The sequence below is a fragment of the Colius striatus genome, chromosome 29 (genome assembly GCF_028858725.1).
Source record: "Colius striatus isolate bColStr4 chromosome 29, bColStr4.1.hap1, whole genome shotgun sequence".
In the NCBI taxonomy this organism is placed as follows: Eukaryota; Metazoa; Chordata; class Aves; order Coliiformes; family Coliidae; genus Colius; species Colius striatus.
Genome location: NC_084787.1, coordinates 1146049 through 1166525, shown reverse-complemented (window position 1 = coordinate 1166525; position 20477 = coordinate 1146049). Strand labels below are relative to the sequence as shown.

At 56.2% G+C, this 20477-nt stretch overlaps 1 protein-coding gene across 3 annotated transcripts; it reads right to left on the bottom strand.

Moving 5' to 3' along the window:
• Positions 1-4391: 4391 nt before the first annotated feature.
• On the bottom strand, positions 4392-18850 carry PLEKHO1 (pleckstrin homology domain containing O1). Of its 3 annotated transcripts, XR_009820664.1 has the most exons (7): positions 18578-18850; positions 17198-17341; positions 10349-10489; positions 8972-9076; positions 7738-7839; positions 5890-7330; positions 4392-4855 (listed from the first exon to the last, which is right to left on the bottom strand). XR_009820664.1 is itself a non-coding variant. In XM_062016389.1 (6 exons), the coding sequence occupies exons 1-6, from the start codon at positions 18602-18604 to the stop codon at positions 6572-6574; spliced, it is 1278 nt and encodes a 425-aa protein (XP_061872373.1). In that variant the 5' UTR covers positions 18605-18850; the 3' UTR covers positions 4392-6571. The 3 variants fall into 3 exon arrangements, 2 of the variants coding, with proteins under 2 accessions (XP_061872373.1, XP_061872374.1); XM_062016389.1 differs by having other exon boundaries at positions 4392-7330; XM_062016390.1 differs by lacking the exons at positions 17198-17341; positions 18578-18850 and adding an exon at positions 16907-16974 and having other exon boundaries at positions 4392-7330.
• Between the last annotated feature and the right edge of the window lie 1627 nt (positions 18851-20477).

Genomic DNA, 20477 nt, shown 5'->3' with positions numbered 1-20477 from the left:
GCTCTGGGGGAGCTCCAGGCCCCCCTTTGCCCCCAGCCTAAATGACTGGGGTAAATGTGGGTATTCATCCACAGCTGCCCATGCAAGCATCCAGAAAATTCCCCATCTCCAGTAACATCATGGAGTGCATTTGAACCCCATTGATTTTATTCTAAGTGGCTGCTGAACAGATTATCCAACCCTATTTCACCGTCCTGGCGGGGTATCAGAGGGCCTGTAGCTTTCCACCTCCTGCAGACCTCCAGGAGCAGATCTCACCTCCTCTTTTTGAGGCATTTCCCTTAGTAGAGAGAAAAAAAGCCAAAAAGCAACAACAATTTCTGCAGTTTCCTCCTTCAGTCACTCCAAGAAATAACTTCTGCTCAGCAGGAGCTATCTGCTCCATCAGGAAACTCCATTTATCCACCTACCTCACCAGACCGAGCACCCTCTGCCACGAGGCACAACCATTTATGCTCCCTTCTGGGCTTTGGGGGCTTTCCTTTCCCCTGAATGCAGTAGAAGGTTCCAAGGCTGGAAGCTGCTGGACAAATATGACTTTATCCACCATCATTTTATTACTGTGAACTGCTTTCATTAGACAGAACTCCAGGATGTGGGCCACTGCTATTTAAACCCCACAGACCTTTTTCTCCTGTACAGCAAAGCCCTTTAGCTCCCTGCAGCAGTGTAAAAGTTGCCTCCAAGTGCGTGTAAATTCTATTTATAGCCACCAAAAGCCTCTTAATAGTCGTCTTGTGCTTTAAAGGGGCCTTGCAGTCTTGCAGCTGCTCTCTTTATCTGGCCTGTTATGCTTTGAGTTACTGATCCTGAGTGTCAGCAACCTGGGAAAACGAGGCTGAATTCCACAGAGGGTACAAGTCTGTTGCAGCACTGGCTCAGCAGTAACTGTTACATGAGGAGGGGAAACCCTCTGCAGCTTTAAATGCAACAGACTTGGCAGAGTGGGGCAGGGCTGGTAGGGGAGGCTGATCCTCAGTGTGCCAGGGGGCTCCTTAATGAAATCTCCATTCACAGACAAGAGCTACCAGCTTTGTGACTAAAATGTGATTTCCCTCAAAAGATGCAGTGGGTGAAACTTAAGGACCCCAAACCAACCTTGCTGGGGTCTCCTGTTTTCCAGACCTCTTTTCCCAGGCTGCTGTGTACTGATGTCAGCCCAGGTGTCTCTCCTTTACTTCTTCAGGAAGCCTGAAGGGAGAGGGAGAAGGGGATTTGCCCGTCTTTGAGTCCAGGAGGGAGAAATAACCCCCCAAAAGCTTCTGTGGCTCAGCTGCTGGGCTGGGTGGGTGCTTGGGTGCCTGCACACACCCGGGGGTTCCTCCTGCTGCTTCTCCTTATTTGGCTGGGAGCTGGAGCGTGCTGAGGATTGGCTGCAGAGAGGGAGAAGGAGAAGCAGGCAGAGGGTGAAGGGAGAAGGCAGCTCGCTGGAGTGGCAGCTGACAAGCGAAGCAAAACAACACTCGCGGGCTCATTGGCATTTGTCAAGCAAATTGCAGCTATTTTTATAGGAGACACTCTTCCTACATCTTCACTAAGAACCCAGGGCCCAATCTGATCTCCCTGAAGAAATATCACTTCTAAACCCCCTTCTCCCCACCTTGCACGTGTTTCCAAGGCACAGTTGTGCAGAGTTGTGCACAAGCAGCATTTCTGGGCCCTTAGCAGCCTTCAAGATTGTTCTTTTCTGGGCTGCTCTGCCAGGGTGCTCTTTATTCTTATAATGATACTGTTTTTCCTTGTGTCTCGAGCTGACATAATTGACACTGGACAATAGAGCCAGCCCTTGCTGGGAGTGGCAGGCTGGTGGCCAAGCAAACCCTCTTTGTGCACTGCTACTCCCGCATGGATAGACCCACGAAACCGGGCTGTGACACACAAAGCAATGTCTGTGCTCTTCTTGGCTTGGAAGCTCCATTAGGGCTCGTTGCAACACACCAGTGTCTTTGGAAATGCCATCAAAGGCAGGGCACTGTCTAAGGGGCTGCCAGGGAGGGAGCAGAGAAGCAGAGGTGAAGGAATCTAGCAAGGAGAGGTAACGGGAGGCGAGAAGGATGACGGGAAGGGGAGCCCAGGCCCGATGGGCTGTGCTGGGTGAAACAGCAGCCACGTGTGTGCAAAGGGCACAGCGAGGGCTGGGGGGAACGTCTGTCCATTGCCAGTGCTTGCAGGGTCCTGTAGATGACAGCTGAACGTGAAGAAAGTCAGAAAGCAAAATGAAAGGCCTCTGGAAATGTCCCCCTGAGGGAGAAGCTGGGAATGGCTTTCTGGAATAAAAGCAGTCTGGACGTCTCCTTTGTGCAAGGGAGTTTCAGTTCTCCCCACAGCTCACCACCTTCCTCCCCAGCTTGTGTCCCAGGCAGACAGCACAGCCCCTGCCTCCCCCAGGCACAGGGGAAGTCAAACCACAGTCAGCACTTCTATGATACCAATTGCTGTTTGACATTTATAGCTGCTTTTGCACCAGCTACTTGAGGCATTCAGCTCTTTCTGATTTATCTGTCAGCTCTTCAATATCCAGGGAACTGAGGCTTTTCATTCCCCTCCTTTCAGTGGTACCAAACATGGGCGCTGCAAATAGACTTGGTTGGGAAGCCCTGACCTCCCCCCTCCCTGTCACAGATGCTTGTTCCCTTGAGAGGCAGCCTGACAGCTCCCCTGGCTGCAGCAGTGCTGTGCTCAGCACGGCCAGGGCCATCTGCCTGCCCTTCACAGGGTCATGTCCAGTGCAGTGCTTGGAGGACAAGCTTCCTTCAGCTGGGAGATTCCCTCCAGGCTCAGGCATGTGGTGCATGGAGCAGAAGGGATCTTGTTCTTCAAATTCTTGAGCTGCTTTTGGAAGATGATTTGCTGGTGTCTGACATTGTGTGCTCCACCTGCAGTTTTTTCCTTGCTGTGCTGTGAAGGCATGGGGTGTGCCTTCCAAATAAATCAGTGAGGCATGGGGTGTGCCTGCTGAGCCACCAAGGCTACTGGTTTATTCTGGGCATAGCCACCTGCTGGGTGCTGTGGTGTGTGACCAGGTGAAGGGGCCCCTGGGCACAGGCAGACGTGGGGACCCTTCCTCTGCAGAAGGGCTTGGGTGGGTGCAGCTTTCAGCTCCAAACAGGCAAAATACAAAACCTCTCAGCTTCCAGGTGGACTCTGCCCTTCATCCTGTTGTGCAGAGACTGGGTGTGAAGAAACTCTCCATTTTCAGCTTTATTCACGTATTAACATCTGATCCTCCTGACAAATTGCTGCCAGTGGCCAGAGCAGCCCTGAGGGGCTTTTTGACAAGAACAGCAATGCTCCCAGAGAGTTTGGAAGCTGAGATTGTCACTACAGCACTTGCTGTCTTGGAGAAGACTGGGAGGTTCTCTCAGGTTGCAAGGCACAAGCTTCCTGCAGGCCTCCTGGACCAAAGCTCAAATATTGAGCTTGATTTTCTGGGCTGTGCTGGAAGCGAGAGTGAGTTGCCCTGGGACTGTCCAAGTTATACCTGAGGCACTGGGGAGGAGGCAGGCAGAGAAGACCAAACCCTCCCTCTCTGAGTGCAATTGGGAAGCCCTTCAGTGCTCAGTCAGATCTGAATGAAGCCTCACAACTCCCCCCAAAATTCTGCTGGAATCCTGTGCAAATCATTCAGGGACAATTCCTTTGGTGACTCAGGGCTATTATAGTGACACAAACCCATTCACAAGCAAGGTCCCTTTTCAGCACTGGCTGTCACGTGTGAATGAACCTGCTGGGTGTGGGGAGACAGGCTGAGGCCACTTCTCCCTGTGCTGGGGAAGGTTCCCCTGCAGCAGCCCCAGCCACAGCTTCCCCGTCAGCGCTCTGCTCAGGAAGCTGTGCTCAGGAGGGAGGAAGCAGCAGCACTGATGTGACTGGCATGTTTTCCAGCCACATGCCATTCTTGCTCCTAATTGGCTTTTAGTCTCTAATCCCAGAAGTGGGACTGACAGAGGGAGAACTTTGCAACACTGCAAACAAATAAGCAGCAAAAGAGGGCAGGATCAGAGCCCACGTGAGAGAAGGGCTGAGAGACATTCCCATCCTTTCGGTTTGTGCAATGTCTGGAGTCAGAGGCCTCTGAGGCAGGAGAGTTTATGAAGCATCTAATAACAGACCAAACCCTCTGCTCCTGGCACTGAGTCTCTTGGCCATCACCTGGTTAATGCACAGTGCTGGGCAGCACAGAGACTGAGCCCGGGCTGCAGGTTTCACAGCTTGGTGCTCAGCCCCAGCTGCAGCCTGGCACTTCTGCCCTGGGAGGAATCCCACAACTGCAGTTTAATTTTGTTTTGAGTGAAAACAATGTGAAAATTGCTTGTGGAAAAAAGAAAAAGCATCAGGCTTCTGGAAGGGGGGCAGTTGGCAAAACAAAATGGTTTATTTTGACTTGGAGAGAGAGTTTTAAGGACAAATTCACATTTTGTATGATACAAAAATATTCCCAAGTGAAAAATAGAGGTTTTCTGCTCTGAAAACTCACGGGGTTGGTTTTTTTGCTCCCTAAGTGATTCCTTCTCCCTGGGCCCCATCAGAAATCACAGGCTCAAAGTTTCTAACCAATTCTGGCAATGGTTGGAAAGCCCCTACTGTGCAGTGCTGAGGTGGAGAGAAGGGAGGTCACAACACACATCCAGCCCACATTCAAACCTCCAGGTCTTCAGCCTGGCTGTGTTGTTCTGCAGACAGGGCTGGTTTTCACTCTGAACGTCCCATCTGGAAAATATCTGCACGGTTCTTCATGTTGTGTCGACCAAAGAGCTGGATGGGAGGTTTGATCAGAGCGGCTGACGTGCATGCTTTGAACATCTCTTTTAGGGGTTGTGGTTTCTCCTCTGAGGCATGCAGAGAGCCCCTGCAGCTGATAGAGAATGTAAGAGAAAGACCTGAAGAGAAGGGTGCCATGGGTAGCCCTGGCCAGCTGTGGGGTGCAGCTCTGCCACGAGAGCTGCGGTGCCGTTTCAAACCTGTCCTTTAAGAGCAGGCAAAGAGCTGAGTTAGAGACAGAACAAGCACAAGATTGTTGCCAGGGCCACATCTGAAGCTTGTCAATAACAACACCTTCAGGAACTTGGTGCCAACTGTAATAACTCTCCCAGGAATTCTGACAGGAATGTGGGAGAAGGTCTGAATTAAACAGAAATGTTTCCTTGCAGTGCTGGAGACTCCACATCAACATGAACCTGAGCACAGGCAGGGAACCAACCTCCCTCCCAAGGGAGACCAACCACTGAGAGAAAACAGACAACAACTGCAACCAGGGGATGACTCTCGTTGGTTTTAATGTTTCCAGGGGTTACTTGCAACGTGGGTCAGGGAACTGGGTTTGCTTTTGTAAAACATACCCAAAGGTTGGATGTTACCACACTGGTGTCCTTTAAGCCCTGTGAGACATCTTAACATCCTCCTGTCTTGTCTTGCTGCTTAAAGGCCTGAAAACTGAGCCACCTATTTAGCAAAGTGCTTGGCATCACCAAGGTGAGGGTATCTGAGCTCTCTTACAGGCTCAGCTTTCATTTCACTAGGCCTGATTTTGATCTTAGGGGAGCAACGAGGACTATCTGTTGCAGTCAGAAACCGAGCCTGTGCGTGCAGGGGGGGGGCAGAATCAAACCTACCAAAACTGCTTTTGGCTCCTGGTTTCCAGCTGCTGCCCTGATTATTCCATTTCCCCTCAGCTCAAAGAAAAGGAAAAACAACCCAAGACAAATGAAAAAGCCAGAAAACAACCCCCACAAACAGCCCATGGAGAGGCTGTCTGTCAGATTCAAGGCTTTGATCCTCTGTTTGCACGGAAAGGAAGACGTGTGGCTGCTAATCCCATTGCACAGAGCCAAAGGGGTTCTGTAAAGCATCACCGGGCAGAGGGGCGCAGTGGGAACGTGGATTGCATACCTGTCGCTCTCCTTCTGGAGGGCTGTAAATGTACCACAGGAAAAACAGCTGCCAACCCCAGGAGTTCACAGCAGGGCCCCGTGCCAGGACAAGGACCCCGCCAGCTGCAGTCCAGCGAGTGCCTCCGAACACTCGCCTAGAACTGGAGGTCAGCTCGAACTTCCAGGCATCCTCCAGACAGTTCCTGGGTAACGGGAGACTTCCACACATTTGTGGGTTTTGTCACTTATTTCCAAGAGAGAACACGACGAGACTCTCGGTGGAGGAGCCGTGACGCAGGATCCAGCTCGGGCGTTGGAGCAGCAAAGCCAGGGCTCACGCAGCGCAAGGGCATCTGTCCCCGTCGTGAGGCACGTGCTGCTCCGGGCATGCAGGGCCACGTGCTAGCAACTGCTGCTCTCTTCCAGCCTCCAAAGCAGGGGCAGGAGCTGGGGGCCTGCGGTGCAAAGGGTGCTCTTTAAAAAAAGGAGGTATAAACTGGAGCTGAATTTATTGGAGCACGGGGCTGGTTGTTTTGTGGGGGGATGGGACGGAGGAAAGGGAGGGTTCAAGCTCTGAGAAGCGAACGTGGGTGGGAACAGGCACCTTTTCACTTTCAAACACTGTAAATAATAATAATAGTTAAAAAAAAAGAGACCAAACGGCCCTCCCCTGTCCCTCCCTCCCAGTGCCGAGGCTGCCTTCACATCACGCTCTTCCTGTACTGCCACTGTGAGCTCTGTCTGGGTTTCGAGTCCGACTGCTGCAGCTCCAACTGTTTGTACAGGTCCCTCAACTCTTTGATCTCCTGTAGCACCCTCTTGGCTTGGCTCCAGGTGGAGGAAGCCTCCCCCAGCAACCTCTCAGATTCCTGCAGGATCCTTTCAGAGTCCGACCTGGAAGACGACGAGGAAGAAGAGCTGACGGCGGTGGTGCTGGAGTCCTGGGTGTTTCTCTTGCCTTCCCCGTAGCCCTTCACCTCCGTCAGCAGTTCCTGAGTTTTTTCCAGTTTCAGTGCAACCAGCTCCTGGAGCCGGGAGAGCTGCTCCGGTTCTGCCGAGGCCGCCTGAGCCTCCAGCCCCGTCCGCAGCAGCGCCCGGCGCGCAGCAGAGTCCCGGCCCGACAGGATTTCCTCCATGGAGGCACATTTGTTCTTCTCCGAGTGCGAGAGCTTTTTGGGGACCTGCGGCGTGTACATGGTGCCTCTGTCGAAGGAGTCCTTGCGCTGCCCACACCCGTCCCAGGAGGTGCCCTCTCTCCGGGGCAGGCTCCCCGGCCGGCCCTTCTCCGGCGGCTGGACGTTCTCGGAGTGGGAGCGGCGCCGGCCGGCAGCCAGAGGAGCCACCGACTTGTCCAGATCCACCCGGAAACTCTGCTCGCAGGTGCCGTGATCCTCCGGAGAGGCGTCTTCCTCCTGGATCAGGTCGAGCGTCAGCATGCCGTCGGACGTTGAGGTAGATGCCTGAGGAGACACAAGAGCCGCGTTGTCCCGGGGCCGGGCGCCGCAGCACGACGGCCGCCGAGCGTCCCGCGGGATGCCTCCCAAGGCGGGACGGGAACACCAGTGACCTCGTCACAGAGCCACTGGCGAGCCCTGGCTGAGCTGGGCTCACGGTTCTAGCTGGGACGTGCATCGGCTGACAGCCCTGGCCGAGCCGTGCCCGCCGGGAGCCCCAGGGGCCGGACGGCAGCGGGCGGCAGCGCCGGCTCGCAGAAGGGTTTGCACAAAGCAGCGAGGGACTAGGGACAGCCCGAGGTCTTGTGGCAATTGCAGTTGAGGCCAGAGCTCAGACACCACGTGTGTGCCTCTCGGTGAACAGCTGCAGGGGAGCTGCAGCCAAGGGGGTGGCCGGGCTCTGCCGCACCTACCACAGCCATCAGGTGTCCCCGTGTCGGCGGCCGCCGGGAGTGCTGGATCTTCGCTCTGTCCCGTGTGGGGTGGGCGAGGTAGCTGTCCTCTTCCACAGTAACCTAGAGGGGTGACAAAGGCCCGTGAATGTCTGGGAGGATGGGAAATGTGAGCCACTCCTTGTCTCTGTAGCTGCCATCAGCCAGATGCACTGGGGCAGATCGGTTATTCTTCCAGGATTCCCTTTCTCTTGTGAGCTGGCCGTGTGCTGAGGGTGAACTTCTCCCACACACCTCTGGGCCAGCATCCTTTGCTTAAAGACCGTCAGGCACTCTTGGAAGAGTCTGAGAGTGTTCCCCTGGTCTCTCCCCTCTGTGCCTCCATGAGATCAATCTACTGAAGTCATTCCTGACAGTCACTTGTTTGTGAAGGTTTCAGTGGCAGACTCTCCTTGAAGCAATCTCTGCCATTGTTTGCCACTTCTCTCTGCTCTGCAGCTTTTCCTATGCTCTGACCTTCTTTTTCTTTCACTACAGGGTTTTGTGTTGCCATCCAAGAGAACAAACAGCATCACAGCAGTGGGCCACCTCTACTGAGGTACACTGAATGTGGATGAGACAGAGCTGAGACAGAGCTGGACTGAAAGAGAGTTGTCATGAAGAATTAATGCGAGACAACGTTGAAATGGCTCTTTCAAACCCCAGCCCCAGCAGCAAGGGCTCAGCCTTCTCACACTGGTTCTCATGTGGGAATACGCTATGTGGGAATGCTCCTGCTGATCCAAACCTGGTCTCTGGTGGGTCACAGCAGCTTGGCAGTGTATCCTTTGTCCCCAGGAGGGGCCTGAAGTGATTGTGCTTTATGTGGATGTGTTCCCAGGTAGGCAGGGTCACGCTGTTCCCGGGTCCTGCTCTGATGCCTCATCTCTCTGCCTGTCCCTTCTCTTTGCACTAAATGGAGAGCCTGACTTGTCTCAGCAGAAGTATGTCTGACACACAGTGCCAAGACAGCAGGATCAAACATTCTTGGTTTGACCCTTCACCAGTGAGAAAAGATCTGCAACATTTAAGCCTCAGAGTCCTTCAGGTAAAGCAGTGGCAACGGGCCTGTCTCTGGGAGATGGTGATAGGAGGGACAAAGATGGCCTGAGGTGGGTTGACAGATGGTCCCACACTATCAGGGTGCTCTGAAGGTAGCAGGGGGCTACACTGGCTTGCAGTTAATTCCTTAACTCAGTTCCTGAGCGCTGCTCACCTCATCCAAGATGCGGTTTTTAGCACGTGTGATTGCAGAGTTGAGGGCATTAATCCAGGACTCCTTCTCTTCTGGACTCACAGCCAGGAAGATCAGATTTGGTGCCTACAAAAGAGGGAATTGAGGTCAGTGCCAGTGACTAAACTCATACAGAGATGCTTTCACACTGTCTCTGCCCACAGAAAAGCTACACAGCCTTTACAGCTGGCTTTGCAAAGCAGAGCTGATCCTGCAAAGCAGCACGGGGCTGCCACACGCTGCTCCCGGCCTCTTGGCAGCCCTTTGCAAAGCAGACCCTGACTCCTCACAGTACCCATAACCCAAAAGCTGTGTACCACATTTACTCCCCTCGTGCCTGCAGCTCCTCCTTCCCCCCTTTGCCTTCCCACACACCCTCCCAGACTGTGCCCTCATCAGAGGCTGAGGCAGCCTCTGCATCTGCTGCTCACACGCCGGGTCTCTGTTGCAGCCTCAGACTTTGACAGGGCCTGTGAGACAAGCAGCAGCGTCAGATGCACACTGAGGGCAGAGCACTTCTGAGAACACAGTGTGTACAGGGGATCCAGAACCCTTTGGGGTTCACCTTAAGTTGGTTACTCAGTAGAAATGAGTTTTAGCCCCCACACTGCTTTGTTCAGTTCTCTCCAGCGCTCGGGGCGCGTGGGGACAACGCAGCTGCTTTCCCTGCTCTCCTTCTCTTCCCTTTCTGCTCCTCATTGTTACACAATGCTCATCCAAGTGTGGGGTGGGCAAGCCTGATCTACCCAAACAAGTCAGAAGCAAGAGTGTGAACGCAGCTCACACGTGTGGCTGTGGGTGGCTGTGTGGCAGTGACAGCTTGCAGCTAGAGACTGGCTCTGTGCAGCAGCAACTGAGACCTCGTGGGAAGCTCCTAGGTAGCAATGCCCCCATCCTGGCACTTTTTGAGCTTTCCTTTGGGCAGAAAGTACTCCTGGGACAAACTCCTGTGCAGCTCTTTAGATGCTACCCAAACCACCATCAGCATCCCTCCCTCCCCTTCCCCTCCCTGTGAACACACAACTGCAGTCGGTTAAATCACAGCTGCAGGGAACTGATCCTGGCAAAAGTTCTGCCACCTTCTTTTCCCAAAGCCAGAATACTCTCAGGTGAAGAGATCAGGGCTAAGTGCTTGCTCGTATTTACTCAGCTCCCAGCAGAAACCCTGCTTCCCTCCCTCACTGTTGCTGTCAGTTCTAAACCACAACACGTGCTCTGAGCTCCTGCACAACCCAGCACTCACCCCCCAAAGGCTGTGCCAAGCCCTCAGGTCTGGAGCAGGTAACTGAGGGCAGCTTGGCCTGCACCAAGAGCTGAGGGCTTTCTCAGGCCCAGCCCGTGCTGGAGAGCCCAGCGTACCGTGTTTCCAGGCTGCCTGGAGTGGGCGAGGGTAAATTTGCTGTGGTTCTTTTTGCTTCTGCTTTTGGACTTCCTGAGCTCTTCACATTTCTCATAATCACTCAAGTCAAACGTTTCCTGGATGTTTTTTTCATCTTTTACCTGCAAAACAAAAAGGAAATGAGAGCCTTGCAAGGGCCAGACTGAGAGGCAGTACCAGGGCTGCTGCTCCACGCCACTGGGGTGCCTGGCTGGAGCTGCCAGCAGCACAGGGGAGTTGGATGGACGGGCTGTGGTGTGCTGCAGCTTCTGGTGTGCTGCAGCCCCTGCTGTGCTGCAGCCCCTGGTGTGCTGCAGCCCCTGGTGTGCTGCAGCCCCTGGTGTGCTGTAGCCCCTGCTGTGCTGTAGCCCCTGGTGTGCTGTAGCCCCTGCTGTGCTGTAGCCCCTGGTGTGCTGTAGCCCCTGGTGTGCTGTAGCCCCTGCTGTGCTGCAGCCCCTGGTGTGCTGCACACACGGTCACCAAAACGCTGGGCACGAGTCTTGCACCTCACCACACAGCTGCAGTAGTGGCACTGCCAGCTGGGGAAGGCCAGCCTTGGGTTTTGGGGGGAGAAGCAGAGATTTTCACCATGACAAGTCACCTTGAGTCTCTTCTGGAACAAGTGGAGGCGTATTTAGAAGGGTCACTTGAAAATCACAGTCTCCTGGGTAAATCAGAGGATTCCTTTGGGACTTCTCTGCCTCTCCCACCCTCAAACTTACTGGGGCTAGGCTGAACTGCCATGCAGGCGTGACCACACACCGTGCTGACGCCTGTGGACCTTCAGAACACAGAGGATTCAGTCCAGCAGCAAGGAGAGGACCCTGCCTCTCGGAGGCAGCAGATGCTGGAGGAGGTGGGCTTTCATCTGCCGACGCAAGGGGCCGGTCACATGAACGCTCGTTGCTTTTCTGGAGACAGCATAACAAAAGTTTGAGGGATAAAGCTTAGCACTGCCTATTTTTAACCTGGTGGTATTACTGAAGCCTGTGCTGACAGCTGATTTGGGGGGTGGATGAAGCACACCCAGTCCCAGATGGCTGACACGGTGCGGGAGCTGCTCTCCCCCGCTGCCGAGCCGCAGCCCCTGTGCAGGGCAGAGCTCAGCCAGGCCCCAGTGACTGCCCACGGCAGGGCTGTGGTTTGGCTTTCAGTGCTGGGAAGTGCCCCAGAGACCTTCAGCAGCCAGGGGATTCACAGAGGTCCAGGAAGGATGCTCGGGCTGCACTGCCACAAGCACTCACCCTTTCCCTGCTGTCCTCACCTCCTGTGGTAAACACGAGGAATGTCGGTAACTGGGGTGGCAGAGAACCTGGTGTTGCCTGTCTGCTCAGGGCAGGACTGCAGCAGGCACAAATCTGTGTCAATCTGCTTAACCCCACTCCAGCTGGGGCCATTACAGGCTGGGCTGCAGGTGGTGTTGCTCAGGTGCCGAAGGGCAGCCCGTGAGAAGCTCTTGGGTTTCTGGAGAGGACTCCAACCCATGTAACACGTTTCCTCCCTCGTTATGGGAAGCACTGAAGGAATTCCCCATGATCTGTTCAAGGGAATTTAAACAAAGAGGCTGACTGAAACGCTGTAACCGGCTTTCTAACCAGAGGCACACGTAAACTGACCATCTGGTCTCGCATAATGACTGCAGTGCCCCCTCTCCTCCTGTGCCCTGAGCTTGTCTCCAAGAAGCATGAGGCAGACACTGTGTACACAGCTCTCCCTGAAGCCCCAGCAGCTATTCCTTCTTTCTGCTCAGAACAACAGCCACTGTCTGTGGGCTGTTCCAACCAACCAGGGAACTGTCTCTCAGATAACAGCCATCTCCACACCCTCCCCGTGCCTTTCTAATCCGCTTTCGGCTCTTCCCAGTCTCATCCTGCAATCCACCTCTTTCCAAGAATCTTGGCTGATTTCAGCCCTATTCATCTGCAACAGGCAAAGCTGATCCCCTCTGAGCCCCCAGCTGTGAGCCAGAGGCTGGAGTCCTCACTCCAGATGTTTGCTCATGTAGGTCACTGGGACTCCCCAGACACACAGAGCCAGCGCTGCAAACTCCAACATCCCACCTCCAGGAACATCTGCAGGAGGCTGCACAAAGGATGGGTGCAGTTGGTTCAGATAAACAGCCTCTGGGTGTAGACTTGGACTGACACGTGCCGGGCTCCAGCACCACATTTCTCTGCCCATGACACACAGAGGAGCCCCTGCACTGCTGTATGACAAACTGCTCAAGAGCTGACAATAAGCAGCCTCTCCTTGCATTAAAAGGATGATGTTGGGGTTCCACCTCTGTGGTTCAGACCCACGTGGGCAGGTTCAGCCCCTCCCTGGTGTTTTGTGCTCACGTGGCTGCCGTGAAGGACGTGGGGCAGGTGCCTGTGGGGACGTCTGTCCTTCAGCCAGAGCTGCACAGGGAGGAAAGGCAGGTCCGTGCTCACTTTGAATTGATTCCCTCTCATCCACAGCCTCAGTGGGATGACAAGGCCATAGAGTGAGAGAGGCTGGGACGAGTTGTCTGCACAGGGCTCTGTTGTGCCTCGGTGCTGGGAAGAGGTGTCAGCATCAGCCCGAGCCGGGCACGGGCACGGCAAGGACGGCAGTCTGGTCTCACAAAGGGCACTGCCAGCTGATGCCACCCCCTTCTCCCACACTGGGACGTGCAGGCAGAGAAGAAAAGCAGCAGAGCATTCAGTGTCTCTTGCTGACTGTTGGAATTCCCTCTCTCAGCAAGCTGTCACCTGTGACAACCCCAAACCAACCTCATTTCAGATCAGGGCTGTGTTTTGGGGTCAAACCAGGAGTGAAGCAGAAGAGGAACTGCCTCCCTCCCCAGGCAGAGGTTTCTACAGGTTGCTTTGGTGGAGATTTGCCTGAGCAGTTCCCTGTTGAGATGCAACAGGCTCAGAGCAAATGAGGAAGGTGCAGAAGATCACAAGACAGCGAGTGTGACGTAGCCACGAGACGCTCAGGAACCCGCAGCGTGGCTCAGGGCGCGGCGAGAAACACACAGACTGTCGGGGAAGCTGGAGATGCCAACAGGGGCACTCGCAGGGACAGCATCAGCATGTTCCTCCCTCCAGCTCAGAGCAAGAGTTTCACTTCCCCCAGCTCAGCAGCTCTATCAGCTAGTGGGGGGTGGGGGGGCAGGCCTTGATTTTGGCCAGAGCCTCCAGACCTCAGAGAACAGAAAGGGCAGCTCTCCAGGAGTCAGCCTGCTGCCCTGCACACCTGCATCCTGACTGCACCACGAACGCTGGAGCTCAAGGGCACGAGCCTGACCTTCCAGGTCTTATCAGTGCCCTGAGCCAACAGGGAGATGGCAGCAGAAAGTTGCTGTCTGCTCCAGTCCCTTGCCCCAAAAACTCATGAGCCAAGGCTACCAGAGATGCAGGTCCTGGAGAACCAACTGGCCCCCAAAGAGCACCCAGAGCTGGAACCAGCTCTTTTGCATCCCAGTGCTGCACTCGAATCCCAGAGCCATGCTGCCTCATCCCACCAGTGCCTCAGCTGGAGGGGCAGGCAGGCTGTGTGGTGCTTTGAGCCTCTCTGGTTGTGCAGCCCCAGGTCCTTTCCTGCAGGACAGCTTTGCAGCCACAGCACCAGAGCCGTGCAGGACCCCTCACACACACGAAGCCCGTGTGAGCTCTGGAGCTGGGTGCAAGGTGCAGACACACAGGGCTGTAAGCAACGAGGAGCCAGAACAGGCTACTTTTCAAGTGCTCTTGTGCTAATTGAGTGGATGCTTTTGGTAGCAAACAAGCAAAGGCTCAAGGCAGCCCCTGAGAAGCGTTTCCTCATTCCCATCTCGTCACCACAGAGGGTGCTGCTGCTGCCTGGCCAGCCCTGGCCTTCCCTGCAGGAAGCGCTGGAGCCCGGCCGTGTGTGTGGCTGTTCCCCAGCACGGAGCAGCGCCAAAGCTGGGCTAAAACAAGAGAACAATTACCAGAAATGTGCAGGCTGGGAAGGGAGGAGGGACTGGGGGGAGGAGAGCAAGAGGGGAGAATGCAGAAATGACAGGAGGAAGGTGTTCCTTTGGCTCACTCCAGCACGGCTTCTCTTGCACGTTTCTGCTTTTCTTGGCCGATGACCAAGTGCTAAATAATGAAGGTTGGGGTTGGGGTGGTTTTCTGCATAAGTTGGCAGTTTGGGTTGCAGCAGGGGTACAAATGTCTAGAGAGGCTCTGAGCTGCTGGGCTGAGCAAGGTCTAGAAGTCTCAGCTATGATTTTGGTGCATGGCTGGAAGAGGGAAAGGCGTTGGACCAGGTTTCACAGCTTCCAAAGGCTGATGATGCCCTAATGCAAGCACAGAACTCGAGAGCCCTGTTTGCACTCCAGGTGTACCAGCTGGGCTGATAAAAGGCATTTCCTCTCCTTACTGACTTTGGTTCTGCTTCCATCAGGCATCCACGTTGTCCTGGCAGAAATCAGCCAGGGTTAGGCTCTGACCTGCCCCGGCCTCGCAGACAACTGACAAAGCTGATTCCCAGCAGGAATCAATGTGGGTATCGATGGGATTCTGGCAGCCTGCCTGGGGGAACCCTCAGCCCTCCCAGAGAGCAGAGCCCAGCTCCCAGCTCTTGTCTGTGCAGCATCACTCCCTGGCCTGAGCTGACTCCTGCCCCGAGGGATCCCCCGTGGCCGACTCACGGCACCTTGTGCTCTGGGAGATGAGTTTTATCAGATGGAGAAATGCAGCCAAAAGTAAATAACTGTCTGGTTTGAGTCCATGCAGTGAGTGTGTGGCAGGGCTGAGGACAGCACGGAGGAGCCTGGAATTGAACCCTTCCTGTGCTGTGCTCTGAGCTGACAGGAGAGGCTGCAGCTGCCCACAAGCCGCCTGTGTCCCAGCTGAGCTTCAGAGGAGCTGACAAGAGACACCAAGGTTAATATGAGAGTTAACTCCCAAGCTCCAGCCACCAAATCCACGGTGCTGCAACAGCCTTGATGGAGCAAAACATAATTCACAGCAGAGGAGGGCTTTGATGTTTTGCAGAAGCTGACAACCGAGTCTCCTCTCCCAGCGCTGCAGGAACCAGGCTGAGATGCACCCTGTCTGCTGCCTGTTTCCACCAGAGGTTTCTATTCATGTCTCCAAAGGGTCTCCACTATTGAACCCAGTGCCAGCCCCATCAGCCACAGCAGCAGTGGCAGAGATTCACAAGTGGAGAGGAGCAAAGAGCCTCTCACACAACTCATCAGCCTGCAGTGACTGGGCCAGAGCTGCTCAGTCCCTTCCCAACAGTTCCAACTGTCTTGGCACATCTGATGCAGTCTGCAGGCAGCTCTCCTATCACTTGGACTTGCTCATCATTACTTCTCTTCCAGATCATGGCTCAAAAAGTACAAGCTCCACCTCAATCCTTGTTACCTGGGCTTAAGTGTCTGTTTCTGCTCAGGCACGAGCCTCAGTGCTGCCTTGAATCGGGGCCCCAGGACTGGTGGAACACGAGGCAGCAGGTAAAACCCTTCCAGCCACGTAATCTGGCTGTCCAGCAGTTTCTAACCCTGGTCTGTGGCCCCAGAGGTGTGTGAGCTGCCTGCAGAAGTCACACAAGACACGAAACACACGACACACTCTGCTACTGCTGGAAAGTGTGGAAGGACCACACATCAGAGGAGCCTCATCCCACCCCTGCACACACCTCACGCCCATCATCACAGGTCTGGTGTCTCCTCACCACTGAGCTTGTCCACAGTCTCTCCTATTTCTCTTAAGCCTCTTCACCTGAGCACTTCTGAGGCATCGACCCCCCAGCCTGCAGGTGACATCCCTTCCCCACATCCCCATCTCTCTGGAGCAGCCAAGAGCTCAACAGGAGGGAGCTGTGAAATGCCAACACACAGCTAAGCACAACCTGGGCTTTCAGGTCACTTTTAGGCTGTTTCTGTGTTCTGATGACTCCTGATCCACCTGCACTTTGCCATGATTCAATTAACCTCTAAAGCAAATTAGGTGGGTGCTCTGCACCCTCTTATCTCTGCAGATCCTCAAGCGATAAAGCTGGGCCAGGCTGCCATGCTGAAGCACAGAGCTCCTGGCACTGCCCAGCAGGGGAGAAATGACCTCCCCAGATGTGGATTCTTACCCCAGGTGCCCTGTTTTAAGACTGACTTGACTCCAAACAGCCCCTGTGCCTCTCCCTGTGGGCCCCAGCACCCTGCCCAGCCCCGAGGAGCTTTCCAAGGGTCCTCAGAGGGAGGAGTGCTGCTTCCTGGGGATTTCTTCCCCATACATTTCTCAGGACAAAACCTAAGGGGGAGGCTGTGCAAGGACAGCCAGATCCCAGCCTGCAACTCAGCCTGAGCCTCACATCCCATCCCATCCCACCCCATCCCATCCCATCCCATCCCATCCCATGTGAACCCTCCAGTAAATCCCAGTGAGCGAGGGGCCAGCAGAGGAGCCACATGGCTGTTAGTAAGGAGGAAAGCAGAAAATCCCACGAGATGAGACCCCTGAAGGGTTCAATTCCCGTTGGGAAACCACAGTTATGTCCAAACAGAGCAGAGCAGCAGCCGGGAGCGAGACCACCGTGGAACTTACTGACGGGGGCAGGCACAGGAGGGAGCTGGCGTGAGGATGAGGGGCTTTAGCTCGCCCTAACGAGTCCTTTCATGTGTCCAGAGCTGGGAAAATGTCTCCCAGTGGGGCTGACGCACCAAAGCCAGGAGGGTCCGGGCGGGGAGGGGGGAACGGGAACCCCCAGCCCCCCGGAGAGCCGCTGGGGCCGCGCTGCGGGGAGGCGCCGGCCGGGGCTGCCGCGGCCGCTGCTCGTGTGCAAAGGGCTCGGGAAGAGGAGGGGGGATGGGAAAGGAAGAACGAAAGCGATCCTACCTCCTTGTCCGCGATGTGAAGCTGATCTCCCTTCAGAACCACGTAACGGTTTCTCCAGATTTCCCTGAAGATGCCTTTCCCGCAGAATTTGCGCACCCAGCCGACCTTGTCGGGCTGCGGCTGCTGGCTGCCGTCCTGCCGGCCCTGCCGGGCACAAAGGGGGACACGCCGTCACCTCCCGTCCTCCGCCTCCCCTCCCTGCTTCGGCCCAACTTTCGCCTCCCCCGGTCCCCGCGTCCAGCGCGGCCGCCCCCGCCCCGGACTGGGCAGCGCCGAGCGAGCCCTGGGCAGCACCGAGCGAGCCCTGGGCAGCACCGAGCCCTGGGCAGCGCCGAGCCTGGGCAGCACCGAGCGAGCCCTGGGCAGCACCGAGCCCTGGGCAGCGCCGAGCCCTGGGCAGCGCCGAGCCTGGGCAGCACCGAGCGAGCCCTGGGCAGCACCGAGCCCTGGGCAGCACCGAGCCCGCGGCCGGGCAGCACCGAGCGAGCCCTGGGCAGCACCGAGCCCTGGGCAGCACCGAGCCCTGGGCAGCACCGAGCGAGCCCTGGGCAGCGCCGAGCGAGCCCTGGGCAGCACCGAGCCGCTCCCGGCGCCTTACATAAGAGAGGCCCTGGCGCCACATTCGCCTCCTGCAACCTGCGTTGTGTCCCCGGGGAGAGGGACTGGAGGGACGGGACCGGGGGCGAACGGCAGCGGGATGCGCCCGGTGCTCGGCCGCGCTGCGACCCGCGGCTCTGAGCGTTCACCGGGGGATGAGCCCCGTTTGTACGAGCCGAGCCCCGTTTGTACGAGCCGCCGCCCGGCTCGCGGGGACAACCGCCCCGGGCCTGGGGCACGGGCAGAGCCGCGGGGAGTCGGTGCCTCCGCGCTCCAGGGTGCCCCGTGTGCTCCAGCCGGTGCCCCGGGTGCTTCAGCCGGTGCCCCGGGTGCTCCAGCCGGTGCCCGCATCACCGGCGCGGTGCGGAGCGAGCCCGGGAATGCGGGAGGAACGGCGGGAGCCGGCACCGACACACGGCTGCAGCCCCGGGGGTTGTTTTCATCTGGTCTGGCTTTGGTTGCTTTGGGGTTCTGTTGTTTTATCTTTGCAAGGCGAGGGCGGGGGGAGCAGAAGCAGAGAGAAGGAGATGGAGAGACAATCCCCGTCCCCAAAGCATCCGGGAGCTGCCCCGATCCCCCCTCCCCGTGCCCCACAGCACGACCCTCTGCACGACCCACAGCACATGCAACAGCACATGCAACAGCACATGCAACAGCACAATCCGCTGCACAATCCGCTGCACAATCCGCTGCACAACCCTCTGCACGACCCACAGCACAACCCGCTGCACAACCCACAGCACATCCAACAGCACAATCCACAGCACAACCGGCTGCACTCACCCGTTTTGCAGAATTGGTTTTTTTCATCGTTCCCTGGTGTGCTGCGCTGGAGGGAGATTTGGGGAGGGGGGAGGGGGAGGGAGGGAAGCGACAGAGGGGCTCCCGGCAGCCTCCTCCTGGGGAGAGCTGTGGCTGGGAAATCCAGAGGGTCCCTCCTCGTCCTCCCTCTCCGCCTTCAGCCGCGGTAGCTTACAGGAGCTCTCTGGTTACACGAAGCCCAGCCCGCCTCTGTAACGCATCCCCAGCCACACAGACAGCGCATCCCCCCCCCAGCCGCCGCCGCCACCATCCCGGAGCTCTCGTGGGCTTGCACTGGGCTGGCCTGGGCTCCCGAGCTCCATCTATAGCCGTGAGCGTGTGACGTCTGGGGTTCACGAGAAAGGGCGAATCGCAGCCCACGAGGGGGGCTTTTTTCCTTGCTTCTTTGTTTCGGACTCGCTGCTGATGCCAGTGGCTGGATGGGAGTGTGTGAGGCTGGATGGGAGTGTGTGAGGCTGAACGGGAGTGTGTGAGGCTGAACGGGAGTGTGTGAGGCTGAACAGGAGTGTGTGAGGCTGGATGGGAGTGTGTGAGGCTGGATGGGAGTGTGTGAGGCTGAGCAGGAGTGTGTGAGGCTGGATGGGAGTGTGTGAGGCTGAGCAGGAGTGTGTGAGGCTGGATGGGAGTGTGTGAGGCTGGATGGGAGTGTGTGAGGCTGAGCAGGAGTGTGTGAGGCTGAATGGGAGTGTGTGAGGCTGAGCAGGAGTGTGTGAGGCTGAGCAGGAGTGTGTGAGGCTGGATGGGAGTGTGTGAGGCTGGATGGGAGTGTGCTGAGGAGAGGGGTGCACAGGAACAGACAGCACACCCCCAGATGTTCCCCCTCTCCTCACCCTGCCGTGTCTGAGCCATGTTCTTGGCCATGTCACAGGTCACTGCAAAACTTCCTGGGAGCTGGAGAAGTGGCCAAGTGGCACCAGGAGGGTTTTTCTGCCAAGAAAGTGGCTGAGTGTTCACAAGAGCAAATGCTCTGCAGAGAGGAGTGTGTGTGGGATTCCCCAGGGAGGGGGCTGGGGATCAGGGGTCGCTTCCCAGCACACAGGGTCTGCTGGCAGGGCCTTACAGTGCCAGGAGGCACATCCAGAGCACAGCTTCCCAAAAGTGAGGAGATGTTTGGCTTCTTAAACAAAACAATCTCTGCTTGTTTGGCCTCCCTCCTGCAGGTCCTGCACTCCAGCAGTGTGGCTCTGAAGTCACAGACTGGGATTCTATGAGAGATGTGTTAAAAAGAGAGAAAAGCAGAGAAAAGAAGAAGTTCTGTCCAGAACTAGACAGAGATTGATCATGGATCAGCTGATCAGTTGCTTGCTCTGCAGGGAAACCCTTCCACCCCATCCCTAGTCTGGCACACACCCACACAGGCTGTGTTGTAACCTGCCTTCCTTGGAGGGAGTGCACAGAGGATGCTGCTGATGAGCTTGTGCTGATGACATCTCTGCAAACACCCCAGGCTGGAAGCAAAGGCAGTGCTTGAGTGCTTGGCTTTGGGAGCTGCTGTGAGTGAGGGGCTGATGGGTTTGTGTCTTTTCGGCGGGGCTCTGCCCTGTGCTGGGAGCTCTGGGAGGCACTTGGGATGGTGCAACAAGTTACTGCCTGAAACAAATGCACTCAGAGCAGGGATTGCTTTTTCCTTCTGTGCCTGTGCAGCCTGTGCTCTGTGGGGCACAGAACTGGGAGCTGCCATCTCTGTGCCTCAGTCTCTCCCTTTTGTGCCATGAGGATCATAATTTATGGACAGTTTTAGTGTGGCTAAATGCTTCAGTGGGGTTTAGTACTGCTTCCCTTCTGCTCTTCAGTAAACCCCCTGGTCTCTGCTGAGCTTGAGAGGTGCTGAGTGAGGTGAGTACAGCACAGCTTCATCCCA

Excerpts from the sequence above, each read along its gene's own strand:
- PLEKHO1 (XM_062016389.1), bottom strand. The coding sequence starts at position 18,604 with ATGAAAAAAACCAATTCTGCAAAACGG. Across the intron at positions 17,342-18,577 it reads AAACCAATTCTGCAAAACGG|GGCCGGCAGGACGGCAGCCA; the intron begins GTGAGTGCAGCC and ends TGTGCCCGGCAG. Across the intron at positions 10,490-17,197 it reads TTCACATCGCGGACAAGGAG|GTAAAAGATGAAAAAAACAT; the intron begins GTAGGATCGCTT and ends TTTGTTTTGCAG.